The following is a 16,366-nucleotide window of genomic DNA, read 5'->3' on the forward strand; positions in this document are numbered from 1 at the left end:
GCTGTGCAATATTATTTCAAAAGCAAGTTTCAGGGTTGTATTTATTGTATGGGTAGTAGCTATTAATGAAGATTTGTTCCTTTTTCTTACGAAATTTTACAAATTGTAGTGCAGACTTAGCTTATGTACATGTTCCAATGCCACGCACAATTTCTTGAAGCCTGTGTAAGGTCTTTAAAGTAGCTTGTTCCACAGCTGAACACACTCTTTTCCATCTTCAGAAGGTGTGAGCGTGACTTTGAGGAGCTAGGGAGCCCAAAATGCACCTACCTTTCCTTGTATGTTCCCTGTGAAATATACCTATTTATCTTTCTTCACTGAGGCAGTATTTTTGGAAATAAAACACAGATGACAGCCCTACGTATCTTAAGCTGTCTTTTCACATCATTTGACATGTCTTTAGTAACCTCTTAGTTTAAATATCTCAGCCAGAGCCCTGACAGAGACAGACTTCTGATGAAGATGTATACCTAAAGGCAGCCAATGGTAAGTACCATTTTCTTTATTGCTCTCTGAGTCCCTTAATAATAAAGATTTCACATTAAAGAATAAAGATTGTCAGAGTAGTATCTTCTTACTTTTGTAGCTTTGTCTTCTTCCTCTTCCTATTTTAGTTCTTTCATTTCCTTTGGGTTTTTTGTTTGGTGGTGGGTGTTGCTTTCAGTATCGCTTTTTGGTTTTTGGTTTGTGGTGGTTTTGTTTTGATTTGCTTTTGGTTTTGTTTTGTTTTTGTTTTTTTAAACTTTCTGGAAGAAAGTTTTTTTTCTGGAAGAAGTTAGTTTCATTGTTTTTAGGATTTCTGATTGAAGCTACCAAAGAAATCAGAGTCAAAAATGTATATTAAGATGTTAAATGCATGAAAATGAGGTACAAAACATAGAAAACATTTTTTCAAACAGTCATTCTTATAAAAAAGATATCTAAATTCTATATATAGTTATCTATATCTAGATATAGATATCTACATATATATATGATTTAACCCAATAAAATAATCTTATGCTAAAAGCTGTGAAACTTCAGTATCTTTCAGTCAGATGGAAACGTCTCGCTACTGGAGTGCTAAAGGAAATTTAGGTTACTTTGGGTGGGACTCCAAAAAAGTGTTAACTGTGCTTTAGGAAAATGAAAATTCCTGTAGCTTGTCCCACTTGAGCTGCTCTAAAAATTCAACTCTTCTTTTTAAAATACTTTTCCTCCATTTCTCTTTTTTCTATTCGGTTATTCTAACTAAGTATGCATGAGATTATATTTTTATATATATATATATATATATATATATTCTATTTATTTCCCATATTTTCCTCCTCTGTATTTCCATATGTATTTTCTTAACTAACTGATACCTCCATCTTTCTGCAGCTGATCTGTTTCGTAACATAGTCTATTCGGCTTCTGTGCAGAGCCTTTTGGTTAACAAGCAAACAGATAAACCAGAAGTTATCTCATGAAAACAGGACAGTGTGCTAGCATTAATCTTTCCCTTCCTCCCTCCCTCTGCATCTCTCTCCAGCACACTTGGAAAACAGGTGGATGCCACCTTCACAGAGTACAGTAAAACTGAATTTGGAGTTAGCCCTTCAGTCCAAGGCTCAGCCAACTGCAAGCTGCCACGCGGCGTCCTCTGCTCTTCTTCTCACAGGTGGACAATGTCTCAATTTTTCTGGTAGGACCAATGGGATACTTGTTCTCGCTGAGGATTGGGTTGTTGCTGTTGGTGGCTTTGCCAGAAGTAAGTGTTCCTATTTTGCTTTCCTTTCGTCTTGTAGTCAGAGCCAGTACAATACCTCTGCCAAGCTTTTCAGAGATCTCCCAAAATTTACTTGCTAGTTTTCCTGCTGTAGGTCAGAAGAGGAAGAGGTGTTCCCATTCATCGCAGCATGCTGCTATGCTCCTACTAATTCTGGACCTCCCTTTGCTCACGGGATACCAGAGGGAAATCCAATTACATCAGCATTGCTCCAAAAAAAAGGAATTACTTTCACTGGTTCACAAGAGAATATTTCTACAGATAAGGATTTTTTAATACAGAGGAGCAGTGTTTTCTCCTAAGACACTAGAACCTTTGTTTGAAGAGAACTTTTTTTTACCTGCCTCCTGTGAAATCATCACGTACTGTTCCCTCCCAACTGTTCTCACAGGAGAATGATCAACACAACATCAAAATACTCCAGCTAATACAGTATCCAACCTGTCTGTATGTGTTAAAACTGTTCCTCTTGGCCTCAAAAGGATGCCTTGGACTTGCATCACTCTGCTGTGTCCGTGTTGACTTGAAATCTGTTCTCATGATAGGCAGAGGTTACCTCAGTCATCAGGAAGACCAGTGTAGTCACCTACCCTCAGTTAAGGATTTTAAGGCAATTCTAAACTTCGTTAGCAGAGCATTGCTGAGGTGGCTGCATCTTGCTTTTCTAAGTAAAAATAGCCCATCTGCATGACACTATTATTTGCTGCTGATGCAATTCTTGAGACTGTTTCCTTACACCAGGAGCCAAAATCAGCCAGTACATAAAGTGTTTTAAAACAAGGAGCCTTTTCTGTCAACATCCTGGACAATGGAAGGAAGCTTCCCACGCTTTTCAAGATTCTGACTTTACAGAAACCTGCCCTAGTCTAGTTAGAGAATTACAGAGATGGTGATTTACATCCCTCTCTGTCCACTTATCACTGGGACATGTTTTTCTTCTCTCAAAGTTCCTCAGTGACCTGTGGAAATTCATGGCTGGGGAAGATTGTGTGAGCCGCATTTTGCAGAAAAGAGCTTCTGTTCACAGCAGCACAACATTGGATTGTTTTGCATTCAATAAAATAGAAATTACAAGTCACTAATAAAAACAAAACAACAAAACCAAGGCTACGCTCTTAAGCTATTTTGTAAGAAAAAGATAGGTGCCTCATAGCACAAGAGATAAATTCATACATCTTTTTTCATCAAATCCCCATCATGAAAGGGCCTTTTGCTGCAGAAGGTAAAATACTGGGCAGTTTTCTCCCTCAGCTGGGCGGGAGACTCAGCTCCATTGCTGGCAGTGTGCCATTGAGAACACAGCTTTGGGAGGCTGAAAAATTATCACAGTCTTTCATGTACAGCTTTTTTCAGGTATGGGCTCTGAATGAATACATGGTTATCTGGAGAACTGCTGTGAGAGAGAGATTGCTATTTCATGCTCATTAAAACTTTCGGCAACAAAACTTTTGGGTTTATCTTCAGAGTAATTTACGGGGAGGGGACTAATGTCTTGTTATTTCTTAGAGAAATAAGCAACCAGTTGGAGAATCTATTGACTTTTTTCCAATAGTAAGATCACTTTGAAGAAAATAAAAAATAACAGAAACTACAATCCAAAGCCTGAGTTGTATGAAATCACCTCATCTCAGAGCCTACCGGGTGAGTAGAAGTCAGGCCATAGACCTTGTGGCATGTTACAGCACCATGTGTAGAGAAGTCTTTCTCCAAGGGTGGTTGTGTTTGAAGCTGCTTTCGGCTTACTTTCCATTTGTAGCCCTTCATTCTAACAAAATGGTCCTGAAATTGTTGTGATCATCAGATGTTGCATAAGCAAAACTTGGAGCTAATGAAAGACAGGCTGTTTATTTTCTTGATACAACAGAACCCTTCACTACTTGGAAGGAACAGCTGCTTCTCTCCCACTTGAAAGAGAAAAAAAAAAATCACTTTTATTTGGTGCAACGTACAATGACATGGCCATACAATTTCTAAAGTATTGCTTTCCTGATTACGTAACAGCAAATTTTAACGCAGGGCTCACCTGGGGTATATTGTGAATTTCTCTTGGATGAAGATGGATGTGATGCTTCTGAAGAGAATGCAATGCTATCTACATGCTTATGAAAGGCAGATGTTAGCATAAATGGATTAATTTGGGTTTCTTTCTTCCATCCACTTTGGTTCTGCAGTGGTTAGAGATTACATGAGAGAGAGCATATGTGTGAGGCTGTGCGTCTCCTACTCCTAACTGGATTCACTGATGTTTATATAAAGCTTGTTAGATATGGGTTATTAAATGCAGTATTTCTGTGCAGGTATTTCCAAATACAGGCCTAGTTATTGCTGATGATGGTAATGACATTTAATGTTTAATGTAGGGAAGGTGAAAAATGTTTACTTTCTGCTTCCTAGGGGCACTAGCAAATGAGGAAATTGCTGTTACAAGGAAACCTACTTCGTATTTTGAGTCTCTGTCTGTTCTTCCTGTGTTGAAAGAGCATTTCTATATTTGATGTGCAACAGAGACAAGCCTGTAAATAAAAGCATGAAACAGGTAACTTCTGAATTTTATAACAGGCACATGTAGTGCTGTTACCAAGTTTTTGGCAAAAGTCCGGAGGGAGGTGGGGAAGAATATGACCGTTACATGAACCAATACAATATATGGTTTATTGGAATTGCTTGTTATTTGCTCTTTTTAACTCTGATGAATTGCATTTGACAGGGTTTTGATGTCCTACTTTTGCTTTTTTTTATTTCCTGCCCTCATAACTTGCTGATATCATTATGCGTACAGAGAGTCACTGGCCCTAAAGAATCATCAGATGCTTGGAAAACTACCACGTGGAAGTCACATTTGCAAAAGAACCTGGTGAAGAAAGAAAATTGCTGTATTCTTGGCTGGCAGAAAAAGGGAGAGGTATTTTGTAAGTCAGGATATGCAATGATAGAATTCATTGGAGGACAGTAGCAGAGGGGGGAATTACAGAGGGAAAACTGAGGCTAGAGGAAGCCTGTCAAAGGAATATCAGACTGCAGGTGAAGGGGAGAACACGCCTGCTGGTCAAACTGAAGGGCAAGAAGGAACTGCACAGGCAGTGGAAGCAGGGACATGTGTCCTGGGAAGAGTATAGGGACGCTGCCCGGTTGTGTAGGGATGGGGTCAGGAAAGCCAAGGCACAGCTGGAGCTGAACTTGGCAAGGGATGCAAAGAATAACAAGAAGGGCTTCTACAGGTACCTCAGCCAGAAAAGGAAGGTCAAAGCAAGCTACCCCCACAATGAACATAACTGGCAAACTGGTAACAATGGACGAGGAGAAGGCTGAGGTACTCAACAACTTTTTTGCCTCAGTCTTCACTGGCAACCTCTTCCCACACCTCTCGAGTGGATGGACCACGAGGCAGGGCCTGGGGGAGCAAAGTCCCTCCCACTGTAAGAGAAGATCAGGTTTGAGACCACCTGAGGAACCTGAACCTGCATAAGTCTATGGGACCTGACGAGATGCATCCCAGAGTCCTGAGGGAATTGGCTGATGTAGCTGCCAAGCCACTCTCCATGCTACTTGAAAAGTCATGGCAGTCAGGGCAAGTCCCCGGAGACTGGAAAAAGCAAAACTTTGCACTCGTTTTTACAGAGGGTAGGAAGGAGGACCCTGGGAACTACCGACCTGTCAGCCTCCCCTCTGTGCCTGGGAAGATCATGGAACAGATCCTCCTAGAAACTATGCTAAGGCTCATGGAGGACAGGGAGGTGATTCGAGACAGCCAGCATGGTTTCACCAAAGGCAAGTCCTGCCTGACCAACGTACGGGCCTTGTGTGATGGACTGACTACATCAGTGGACAAGGGAAGAGCTATGGATGTCATCTATCTGGACTTCTGTGAGGCCTTTGACGTGGTCCCCACAACATCCTTCTCTCTAAATTGGAGAGAGATGGATTTGATGGGTGGACTGTTCAGTAGATGAGGAACTGGTTGGATGGTTGCATCCAGAGGGTGGTGGTCAATGGCTCAATGTCCAGATGGAGATCAGTGATGAGTGGTGTCCCACAGGGGTCTGTGTTGGGACCAGTGCTGTTTAATGTCTTCATCAGTGACATAGACAGTGGGATCAAGTGCACCCTCAGCAAGTTGGCAGATGCCACCAAGGTCAGAGGTGAGGTTGACACACCAGAGGGACGGGATGCCATGCAGAGAGATCTGGACAAGCTCAGGAAGTGGGCCCATGTGAACTTCATGAGGTTCAACAAGGCCAAGCACAGGGTCCTGCACCAGGATGGAGGCAACTCCTGCTATCAATACAGGCTGGGGGATGAAGGGATTGAGAGCAGCCCTGCCAAGAAGGACTTGGGGGTACTGGTGGATGAAAAGCTGGACATGAGCCGGCAATGTGCACTCACAGCCCAGAAAGCCAACTGTGTCCTGGGCTGCATCAGAAGAAGCGTGGCCAGCAGGTCGAGGGAGGGGATTCTGCCCCTCTGCTCTGGTGAGACCCCACCTGGACTACTGCGTCCAGCTCTGGAGCCCTCAGCACAGGAAGGACATGGACCTGTTGTAGCGGGTCCAGAGGAGGGCCACAAAAATGATCGGAGGGATGGAACACCCCTCCTATGAGGACAGGCTCAGAGAGCTGGGGTTGTTCAGCCTGGAGAAGAGAAGGATGCAGGGAGACCTTATAGCAGCCTTTCAATACCTAAAGGGGGCTTATAAGAAAGATGGGGACAGCATTTTTAGCAGGGCCTGTAGCGATAAGACAACGGGTAATGGTTTTAAACTAAAAGAGGGTAGATTCAGACTAGATATGAGGAAGAAATTTTTTACGATGAGGGTGAACACTGGAACAGGTTGCCCAGAGAGGTGGCAGATGCCCCATCCCTGGAAACATTCCATGTCAGGTTGGAGGGGGCTCTGAGCAACCTGATCTAGTTGAAGATGTCCCTGCTCATTGCAGGGGGGTTGGACTAGATGACATTTAAAGGTGCCTTCCAACCCAAACCATTCTATGATTCTATGATGTAAAGAGGTAAGAGGCGATGACCAAAAAAAAAAAGGGACGGCAAATATGAGGCAGACTTCAAAACAAAATTAGCAGAAAGAAAGTGAGCTGGATAAAGAAGGAAAATGGTATTTACTGACGTCCTCCTTTTCCAAAGTTTCAGCTTTTGTAATTTGGTGTTTGTGGAGAATCTTAAGCCCTCAAATTTGACTGTGAGCATTAACCTCTATTTCAACTCTGCAAGAGAGACTTTGATCCTAAAAAGTTAAGAAAATAAGGCAACTAAACTGTAGAACAGGTGGGATTTGTAAATACATATACAGTTGCATTTTGACTAGAAATCTTTATTGAGACATTAGAGAAAAAAATATTTTTAGATTTGTTTCTAAAAGGATGCAATTATTTTAGGAGTTAATTTAACTGATTTTAACTTGCTTGATCCTCATAGCTTCTATGACAGCAGACACCTCCTGGAGGTATTTCTTAATGTGTATTTCAAAATTTCATTTAGAGATTGGCAGAGCTAAATGTCTTTTCCTCCCAGAAAATGACACATGAAAATGTTTCATCTCTGGCCCTTAAAAAGAAGAAGAGAAAGCGCAAGAAAACTTCTCTCGAGTCTGTGGAAGCAGCAGGGTTAAGAGACAGCTCTCCATGACCCTATTCCCATGTGTCGGAGTGCTTTTTCATGCTGCTGTGACTCTGTAGGTGCAGCTCTGCCCAGGCACCTGCTGCTGTCACAGCTCAGGTGAAGTGTAAGCTTAGCATTGACCTTGTGGTTGGGAGGTCTTCGAACTGCCCCTCTGCCCTTGTTTTAGCGATTTGTGATGCTATGGTGCAGCAGGCAGTTAAAAGGATTTCCCGTGCCACTGTTAAAATGAAATGAACTGCTCATTTGCATTTTTTCTTCCTTTAGCACCAGGAGAAAAGAAAGTGGATGTGTTTGAAGAAGGTGGATGAGCCATCTTCCTCCCACAACCCCTCAGTAAGGAATGATCCTTACTTTCATTTATATCCGAGAGTGCTGTACCACCCCAAACACTATTAAGGAATGAGATACGTGATGAAAGACTGTAAAGGTCCGTCAAACATCCTTTTTATAAAGAGCAGTCTTACGCCTCGTTTCTGCATTTCCTCCCCCTCAAACTTATCTGAACATTTTCATCTTCAGACATCTACTGTCAAGGTCTGAATTCTTTACAAACAACTTTTGTTTACAAACAAGTGAAGCCCCTTTAGGGGAGCAGGTACACTGTCTTGGTAACCTGTATAACTCAACTGCTAGCAAACTACCATGTTTGTTGTCTCCAATCTTGTCTGGAGAGTGTCTTTTTAAATTATTATTTTTAATATATTTGTGCATCGCAGCATATCCATTAACGTTTGTACTGTTAACTGTGGTGCTGTAACCACCATCCAAAATGAAGGCTGAGGATGGTACAGCTTTCACAAGCCTTTTAGGACAGGGTTTATGGGTGACTGTCTTGTCCCCGAGTGCTTTCTCTTCCTTCTCACAGCTGGCTGTGATCACAAGGAGACTTTCATACTTGGCTAAAACAGGATTTTTCAGATTTTTTTTCCACCAGGAACAGAAGGTACTTACTGATGATTTCTTTGCTGCCCCTCTGGAGAAAGACAGTTTGAGATTTGAGTCAAGTCACAGTTTCATACTTTGGACTGGCGCTTTGAAGGCACTTGCCCTTTTGATTTGGAGATGATCACTCCCGGTACCAAGTTTTGCACTCTGGCCACTCCTGTGGGACAAGCTGATGCAGATTCTGAGGACTGCTAAAAATACACAGCCAGTTTTGATCTCTGAGCCTACAGAAACTGTCAATTCTGTCCTGATAGGTGTGTATTCCTGTAGCAGGCTTTCTCTGAACCATATTTCTTGCTGTTTGCCAAGATGCAGCTTCACTTGGAAACATGCAATTTTTCTTTTTAAACTATTACAGTATTGGATGACAGTAATTAACCACTGGAACTTTACACACTTTTGGCTTCCATGAAAAATTCAGATTTCTTCACTAAAAAAATAAAAATTACTGCTGTTGGGAAAGGGTCACCACAGCTGCATCTGTTCAGGCTACCACAACTAGTTGATGGCCACTGAACATATGGGAAATTTTTCTACAAATATCTGGGGGTTGCTAGAAGAGTTCTAACACAACAGCATTATATAGATGGATGAACAGCGATATTTTTCTTTACCTCAGTAAGTATTTGTCCTTAGTGTCTTACACTGATGTCTGATTTTCCTAACAAAAGTCTGTATTTCATTTATTGCTGCCTGACTATTTGTACCTCTTTCTATCACTCATTCAAACTCTTAAGATTCCTTTAAACTATTGTACAAGTAAGCTGGGTTTAAAATACGAGGGTAGTGCACGTGCACATGCACATGTACAGTCATAGTGGTACACAGCAGTAACAGCACTCTGTGTGTAAATCACTTTGCAGCAGAAACTAATAAACTCACTTTTATTAAATCAGTTTACCACAATTGTTAAGTTACAAAAATAATTTCATCCATAATGATGTTAAATATTAAATACAAAGGTAAAACAGTTGTGCGGTGCTCTTGAAATAGAATAAAACATTTTATGTATTTGAGCAGGGCAAAGTAGCTGACCCAGATGTTCTTGTTTAAGACTGTTGGTCTGCATTTACCAACTATATTCAGTTCTTGTTGACTTGAAGACATATGGAAAGCAAACTACATGTTAAGGAATTGAGTTTCATCTACGCAAGACTGAAAGCAGTGACAGTTTCTGTGCTGCTTAAGAAGAAAACCAATGCAAGCCTCAATCCATTTTAGGTAGAACAATGATTATTTTAAAAAACAAAACCTAACAGCAGCAACTGTTTGGAAGTGCACAGCTGCTGAGAAATTTTGTTCACTTGTCTTCCACATCTGCTACCATAGCCTCAATTGCATTCCAGTCCAGTTTGCTGAGGATACTTCCTGTGCTTTCAGAAACGCCATCAGTGTCAATGCCCAGAGGAGAGAAACTCACAGGATGCACTGCAGAGGCCTATTGGAGGAAAAGAAGATGAGCTGAATCATTGCGTATCATTCATGGACAAGACCTCTATGCAGCCAGTAGAATTGATTCCACCCTTTTCAAAGATGTCCTAATCAAGTTATGTATCTGATAAATTGCATTTGTTGCAGACTAATTTTCCTGTTTATGCACTCCCACTAGCATCGGTTGCCTGGACAGACAACGTGTCTATATGGCTGTTACAAAGAACATTCATTTTCAAGGCTCACAAGAATGACTTTGCTTGTAAAGACAAAATGTAGTTCTGTTGAATCACCATCACTTATGTCCCCCAGATATTCCACCCACGTTTTGAATAGAGAACCCTGTTTTAAATAAAGCAGAAGTAAACAAAGTGTTAAATGGCAGGTATCAAATCATTCCTAGAATAAGTAGACATCCTACCTGAAACAAGGAGTCATGAGTATCTTGAAGTATTCTTTGGATATCATCAGGCACAGTCCAAGGACTTACTATGTCTCGATCAGCCTCTTGATCAACACCTTCTGTCTGAACTGCAGTGGCAACATGTGGAGGCTTTTGTTTTGATGTTCTGCTGACTCTGTACTCAGCAGCTGAGGAGAAAACAAGGCACAGCACCAGGAGAAAACCATAGCACTGTAACATTTCTTGCTGTTTTCTTTTGACTGTCTTGAAACTTCTGCAAGAACAGAAGCTCCAAGGTCTAAGAATTGCAGCTGTGTGTAAACACATGTAAAAAAGCATGCCCTGCTGCTATCTTGAACTGATGTGGGGTTATGGCGAGAAAATGCTGCTGGTCCCTTCCAGCCTAAAACTCCGAACTGTCTTCCCAGGGCAGAACACAAAGTGGAACAGGACTATGCACAGTACCAAAGCATCCAGGGCCTGTAGTGCAGTCCCCAAAAAGAGACACTGCTACATTATTTGACAGAAGAATAAAACTATAAATCCTGGACTTGTGCCTCTTAGAAGACACAGAACTTTAGTGAAACACATAGCAGTGATGGGATATACTGGAGAAACAGACACAAGGAAGTGACATGAAATCAGAGAAAGATCAACCTGTATTTAGAGTTTAAAAAGAGAATGTATGGAAAGGAGGAGGAGAATGACTTTCCACACACGTAAAGGTGCGTGAATGATTCAGGAAAAATGCCTATCTGCTTACTATTGCTTCTCTCCCTTTCCTGCATTGCCAGCTCAAATAAATTGACATTTGACTAGCCAAATTGGATCTCAGTTATGCCACTAGTATAATTCTGTTGTAAGGGAGAATGGAATCAACCCACAGTATATCCTAGGTTTCAGACTGATTCTCTCCTCAATCTTTTTCTGTCTTATCAGAAATTCTGCTCTTGTAATCAAGTCCTGCATCTGTTAAATAATCTGATTAGGAGGAAACATTTATGTGAGGAAACTTTTGTGGATCCAGACCTACACAGATAGGCATAGGGAAAAAGGATCACTAAAATACAAAATCTTTTTTTTTAAAAAAAGTTAAGTCATAAATTTTTCCACTCTAACTTTATGACAAAATAATATCTTAAATAGATACTGTACAGAGGGATAACAAAGACAATTCCTACTTCAAAGAGCTCAGAAAGTAAGTAGCATAGAAAGGTAAGGGAGAGACACAATACTTGTGTACTGTCCTGCTAACTAACTCTCTCTCTCTGTGGGTTTCAGCTGAAAGAAAGACTCAAGTCCTCTGTCGCTCATGACTTCGTAATGCCCGTTTCAGGAAATAATTCAAATCTAGCACATTTGCTTCAGTAATCTTGGAACTACCATCTGGCTAAAAACCATTCAGGAGGTAAACAGAGGTGATCCATTAAAATATTTCACAAGTTTCTAATGAAAAGGATTTTTATGTGGGGGAAAAATTATTATTTTTATTTTTGTAAGCTCATGCTGTATCTGAGACCTGTGTTGCATAAATTCTACCCAGGATGCATTCTGAAATGTATTCTCTGTGTCTTATTTTTCCCCTGTATTATGTAGCTGAACAGCACTATGTCATTGCTCTTTGTAACTTACAGTGTCTAGAATTAATAGGACAGTTTGCAGCACTTCTTCCTCTGGATGTACTTTTCTGTAGGAGCGTACAGGCATTTCCTGGAAAGACAAAGAAAGCATTTTCTCTGTTAGGTGCATCATATCAAAACTACTGAAAAGATGCTTCAAAATTTTCATCTATGAGCTTGCTTCCTGGATTACAGAGTAATCTTGCTATGGCAAATTAAGCTACTTTGGATTTACAAAGAGACGATAAGGAAAGGTAACTTTCATAATTTAACAGGCCTATGACAGCACAGTTGCAAAAGCCTCAGGACAGGAAACCTCCAGGATTGTAAGTCTGACTTTCTAAATAGGTATTAAAGCTCCTCCCTCCCAAAATCTGGTACTAACTTGAAGATGATCTTCAGTATGTGCCTTCATTAAGAAAGTTCTGTTCTTACCCCTGGACTGCGTTAAACCAAGAGGTGGGGTGAAACCATGTGCTTTTTGACCAAAGCTGTGTTTGGCAGCAATTCTGCTCCTTTCTGACCGAACAGGACTGTTCAGATGCCCTCTACAAGAAAAAAAAAACAAAACAATAAAGCCCAAATACTTACCAATGTCTACCACATACCACTGCTCCACACAACTTAAATCTAACAGCGCTTATTCAGACAAGGCAAAAAGGCCACAGGAATCACCTTCAGCCGACTTAGCTGAGAATCACACGCTGCTTGTGGGGCCAATAAGCCTCAACAGAATCAGAACTGCTGGCAGTCATAGTGAAGACATATCAAATTGGCTTTACAAAGAGCAGTTTAGGTCCAACAAAACTTATTAGTTAGAAGTTACTGCCACTCCTAAGGTGGCTTCCTGCATGATATTCCTTAGTGCTTCTGATTCTGGCAGGGCTGATGTACTTAAACTGCCCTTGGACACCACCAGCAGCAGGCTCTGCACAGCACTGACTACATTCAGTCTGATGCTCTATCCTGGAACTTTACCTATTAAAAAGAGATGCAGAAATATTTAAGTCTGGAAGTTACAGGATTATCTGAAGTACACAGTTCCTCCTATCATTCTGGAAAATGTAAAATTGTATGTAGAAGAAGAAAAAGTATACTGCAATATACACCTGGATTACGTCACATGTGACACACGTGTCACACGTATGACATTAATGCCACATATGTGACATTAATGCCATCAAGTAGAATAAATTTACCAATTTATAATACTCAAATACCATCATCTCCTCAAAAGGCAATAAGCACCATAGTGCAAAAGAAAGAACAAGTAAAATCCTAGGTAATGAAAATAATTAGAAAGGAAGAGAGTAAACCTAAAGTTTGCTGAACTCTAATTTAAGTAGCCTATATGCATGCACGGTAGTATTTTTATTTGTTTCTTGCTTGTTAGTAGGTGCTCTTCAGATCATTAACTATGTTGCTGGCTATAGTCCAGTGTAATTGCCATTGAATAGAATGGGTTAGAACATTGATTACAGCTCTGACTCTAGAGTTGGCTTATTCTGTGCTCTGAAAGGCATTTTTAAGGCTCCCTCCAAGATTTGCACTAGTGGTTGTAAGAAGACTGGTACAGGAATTTAAGACTCCTCTGATCCAGACCAAGTATATCTTTGATTCTGCAAGAATATAAAGCTTCTCTCAAGCTAATCCTATACCAACTAGCTACAAATTGCAGACAGATTTGAAGTGTGGTAAAGACACTAATACATCACAGCAGGGTTAAGGCTTGAAGTTGTTACCCTTCAGTAGATGCCCTATACCTTTTTCTGTAGTCTTGAGGTGATCTTGTCCGGGTCAATGGTCTATGTTCATTGGCAGGTAACACCACTGTTTCAGATAACATTTCATTTATCAGAGTAAGTGCTTGTGATACTCTCATACTGTGATGTTCAGATAACATGGCTCTATGGAGAAATAGTATTACATATTAACTCATGCTATCACTCATTTAATTGAAGCTGGCTTGTGAGTCTTGTAAGGCTACAAGGTAACCAGAATAGAAGAATGCATTTTTGCAATTTCAGAGAAGATATACTAACCCTTTTAAGATCATTAGCAAAAAGCTAGAACATTCATTAACAATGGGTTTGACAGAATGAACAAGTCAAGGGCGTGAAAAATAAGTGAAAGAGAAACTGAAAGTGAAAAATACAGTCAAAGGATGAAACATGTTCAGAGTTTTCCTAAATGGTAAAGCGAACATGAATTATTTATGCTTTTGGTTGAAATGCAATTTATATCTGAAGTTTCACAGACAAGATAGTTAAAACTACCTCTTCCTTAAGACTGGACGACTAATATATAAATAAGAATACCACAAGTTACGTTTATAGCAACTTACTTGTCTTTTTCTTCTTTCTTCTTCTGGAAGAATTTTATATCCTTTGAAGTAGGACTACAATGCTGTGCAAGAAAGTATAATAATCATTAACTTATTCTGTATTGTGGTCTCATTCCAATCTTTCGCTCTCAAAATGTAGACCTATTTGACTTGAAAGTTACTGTTTAAGACGCTCTCCAGAATGAAAAACAATATGAAAGCATATGGCCCTACCAGGAAATTCAGATAAGTTCTTCTCTATAAACTTCCAGTCTCTAAAAATATACTGAAAGCATGCAGTCACACCTTCCATATGCTTAAAATATTAACATTCCTAAGGAGATGTCTTCACTGTCAAGCTCAAAGTTTCAAATGGCCTCACCTTCTGTTTCCTAAAACTCAGTGACATTCCTAACAATAACTAATTTAAAAAACAGGGCAAGGTTGCACTTTGAGTTGTGTTTGCCAGAGTACAATTTGAATTTTTTAATGCTTTTTTCTAAAAAAAAAAAAAAAAAAAAACAAAAAAACCAAAAAAACCAACCCCCCAAAAAACCCAAAAAACAACACAAAAACAAAAAAACCCAACCAACCAAAACACAAAAAACACAACAACAACAACAAAACAACCAACACCAAAAGTTTGAGAATCCCTCCATCTAATGATTTCTCCATCTAATGATTTTAGGAGAACAGCCTATAACAAAAGCATCAAGTATATATTTATGGGTTGGTAACACAGGAGAGGGAGAGAAGCATGACCCATTTTTCCTCAATCACTTCTCTCTACACATGTACAAAAAAGAGCAGCCGAGTTCAACTCTGAAAGACTGTTTAAAACCAGGTGAAATACTGCATTTCATAGTTGAGATATGTTATGCTTTCTAAAAGTGAATACAATCGAATTATTTAGTAACAGGAAACTTTTCTGTGTTATATGTTTGCTGCTTGGGAGTTAAAACCAGTGGAGCTGCACCATGAAAGAATTTACAGCATACCCTGCATTCAGCTGATGAGTAAAAAGTATAGGGATATATTTGCTGTTGTTAGGTCTCATCTCCTGTAACCCTGGAGCTTCCCCTGACTCGAGCAGTGTCTTTTCAGGTCCTGAAGGTATCCAGGTGACAAATGGATATTATAAGACTTAATACTGGATTGGGAAACTGTTTCTGAACTACTTTTGTACCTTTTTTTTTCCTTCAGTTATTTCCAGCACAGTGCAGATCAGAAGAGATGTATCAGGCCATAAACATGTTTTTACTAATTAAATTTAAAATTAAAAAGATTCTGGGAAGGAAGGGATTGTTTGCTGAGCCTATACTGAAACCAGCCTTCAACAAAAAAATTAATCGGATACTTGAGATATATGCCATATTGTAACATCTCTGCTGACCCTCTGTAATTGCATACATGTCTGTGTGTGTGAATGACAAGGACGGCTGCCTCAGTATCGCTGCTTTTTAAATTCATTGGGGGTTTCGGGGAGGTGCGGCAGAAGATGAAACAAGATGTAAACACATCTTTACAACTCCTGTAGTTATCACTCCCTGACAAAATACAGCTTTTATCAGTGAATGTTACAGCTACATTCAATACAGTCAGGGGACTATACTTCCTGAATCTAGAGCTGGGGGACAGGTCATAATTGCCACCTACAGCCAATTGTCATTACTGCAGCCTGTGAAGAACACTGGTATATTTGCTTACTGATAGCTTCTGATAAAACTATGGCCAGTTCCAATAAAATAAAATTATACATATAAAAAACCAACATTCAAATAGGGGGGAAAAAAAAAAAAATCACTGACAGCCTTTTTATTATCTAACTTGACTAATCAACACTTGCACAATACATAACAGTTACTCTTCAAGATACCCATTATTCTTACCACATTCTTTCTTAGATTGAATGGATTATGCTCTCTCTCTCTTTGTTCATCCAGTTTCTTCACATATTCTCTCATTCTTTCCTTTTGCTTTCTTTTCATCCATGCTTGTATCTCTTTCTTCTTCTTTTCTGTTTTTTGACAATGTCCAGCAGCAGAATCATGAACCCTGAGAGCAGATGTAAATGGGAAATAATCTAGCACATCCTTTAAATTGCAAACAATGGCAGCTACATGCGATACAATAAAAATACTGCAATCCCTTTAAAATTCTCACTCAGCTGAAAGCGTAAGTAATGAACAACAGGGAAATTTTCTTTTGCAAAATTTTACTTCATAAAATCCTGGAACACAAGTAATTTCCAAGATGTTTCCTAA

General features: G+C 39.9%; 1 protein-coding gene across 1 annotated transcript in view; it reads right to left on the reverse strand.

Annotated features, from left to right (window-relative positions):
• Positions 1-9,202: 9,202 nt before the first annotated feature.
• Positions 9,203-16,366, reverse strand: part of CPLANE1 (ciliogenesis and planar polarity effector complex subunit 1) — a 62,931-nt gene continuing 55,767 nt past the window's right edge. Inside the window, exons 47-53 of the mRNA XM_075488540.1 lie at positions 15,992-16,157; positions 14,124-14,185; positions 13,543-13,686; positions 12,215-12,327; positions 11,793-11,870; positions 10,179-10,348; positions 9,203-9,764 (exon numbers count right to left, since the gene is read on the reverse strand). Coding sequence (XP_075344655.1) covers positions 9,627-9,764; positions 10,179-10,348; positions 11,793-11,870; positions 12,215-12,327; positions 13,543-13,686; positions 14,124-14,185; positions 15,992-16,157 — 871 coding nt within the window. The 3' untranslated portion in view covers positions 9,203-9,626. The remainder of the gene's footprint in view (positions 9,765-10,178; positions 10,349-11,792; positions 11,871-12,214; positions 12,328-13,542; positions 13,687-14,123; positions 14,186-15,991; positions 16,158-16,366) is intronic.

The sequence above is a fragment of the Mycteria americana genome, chromosome Z (assembly GCF_035582795.1).
Source record: "Mycteria americana isolate JAX WOST 10 ecotype Jacksonville Zoo and Gardens chromosome Z, USCA_MyAme_1.0, whole genome shotgun sequence".
Classification (NCBI taxonomy): domain Eukaryota; kingdom Metazoa; phylum Chordata; class Aves; order Ciconiiformes; family Ciconiidae; genus Mycteria; species Mycteria americana.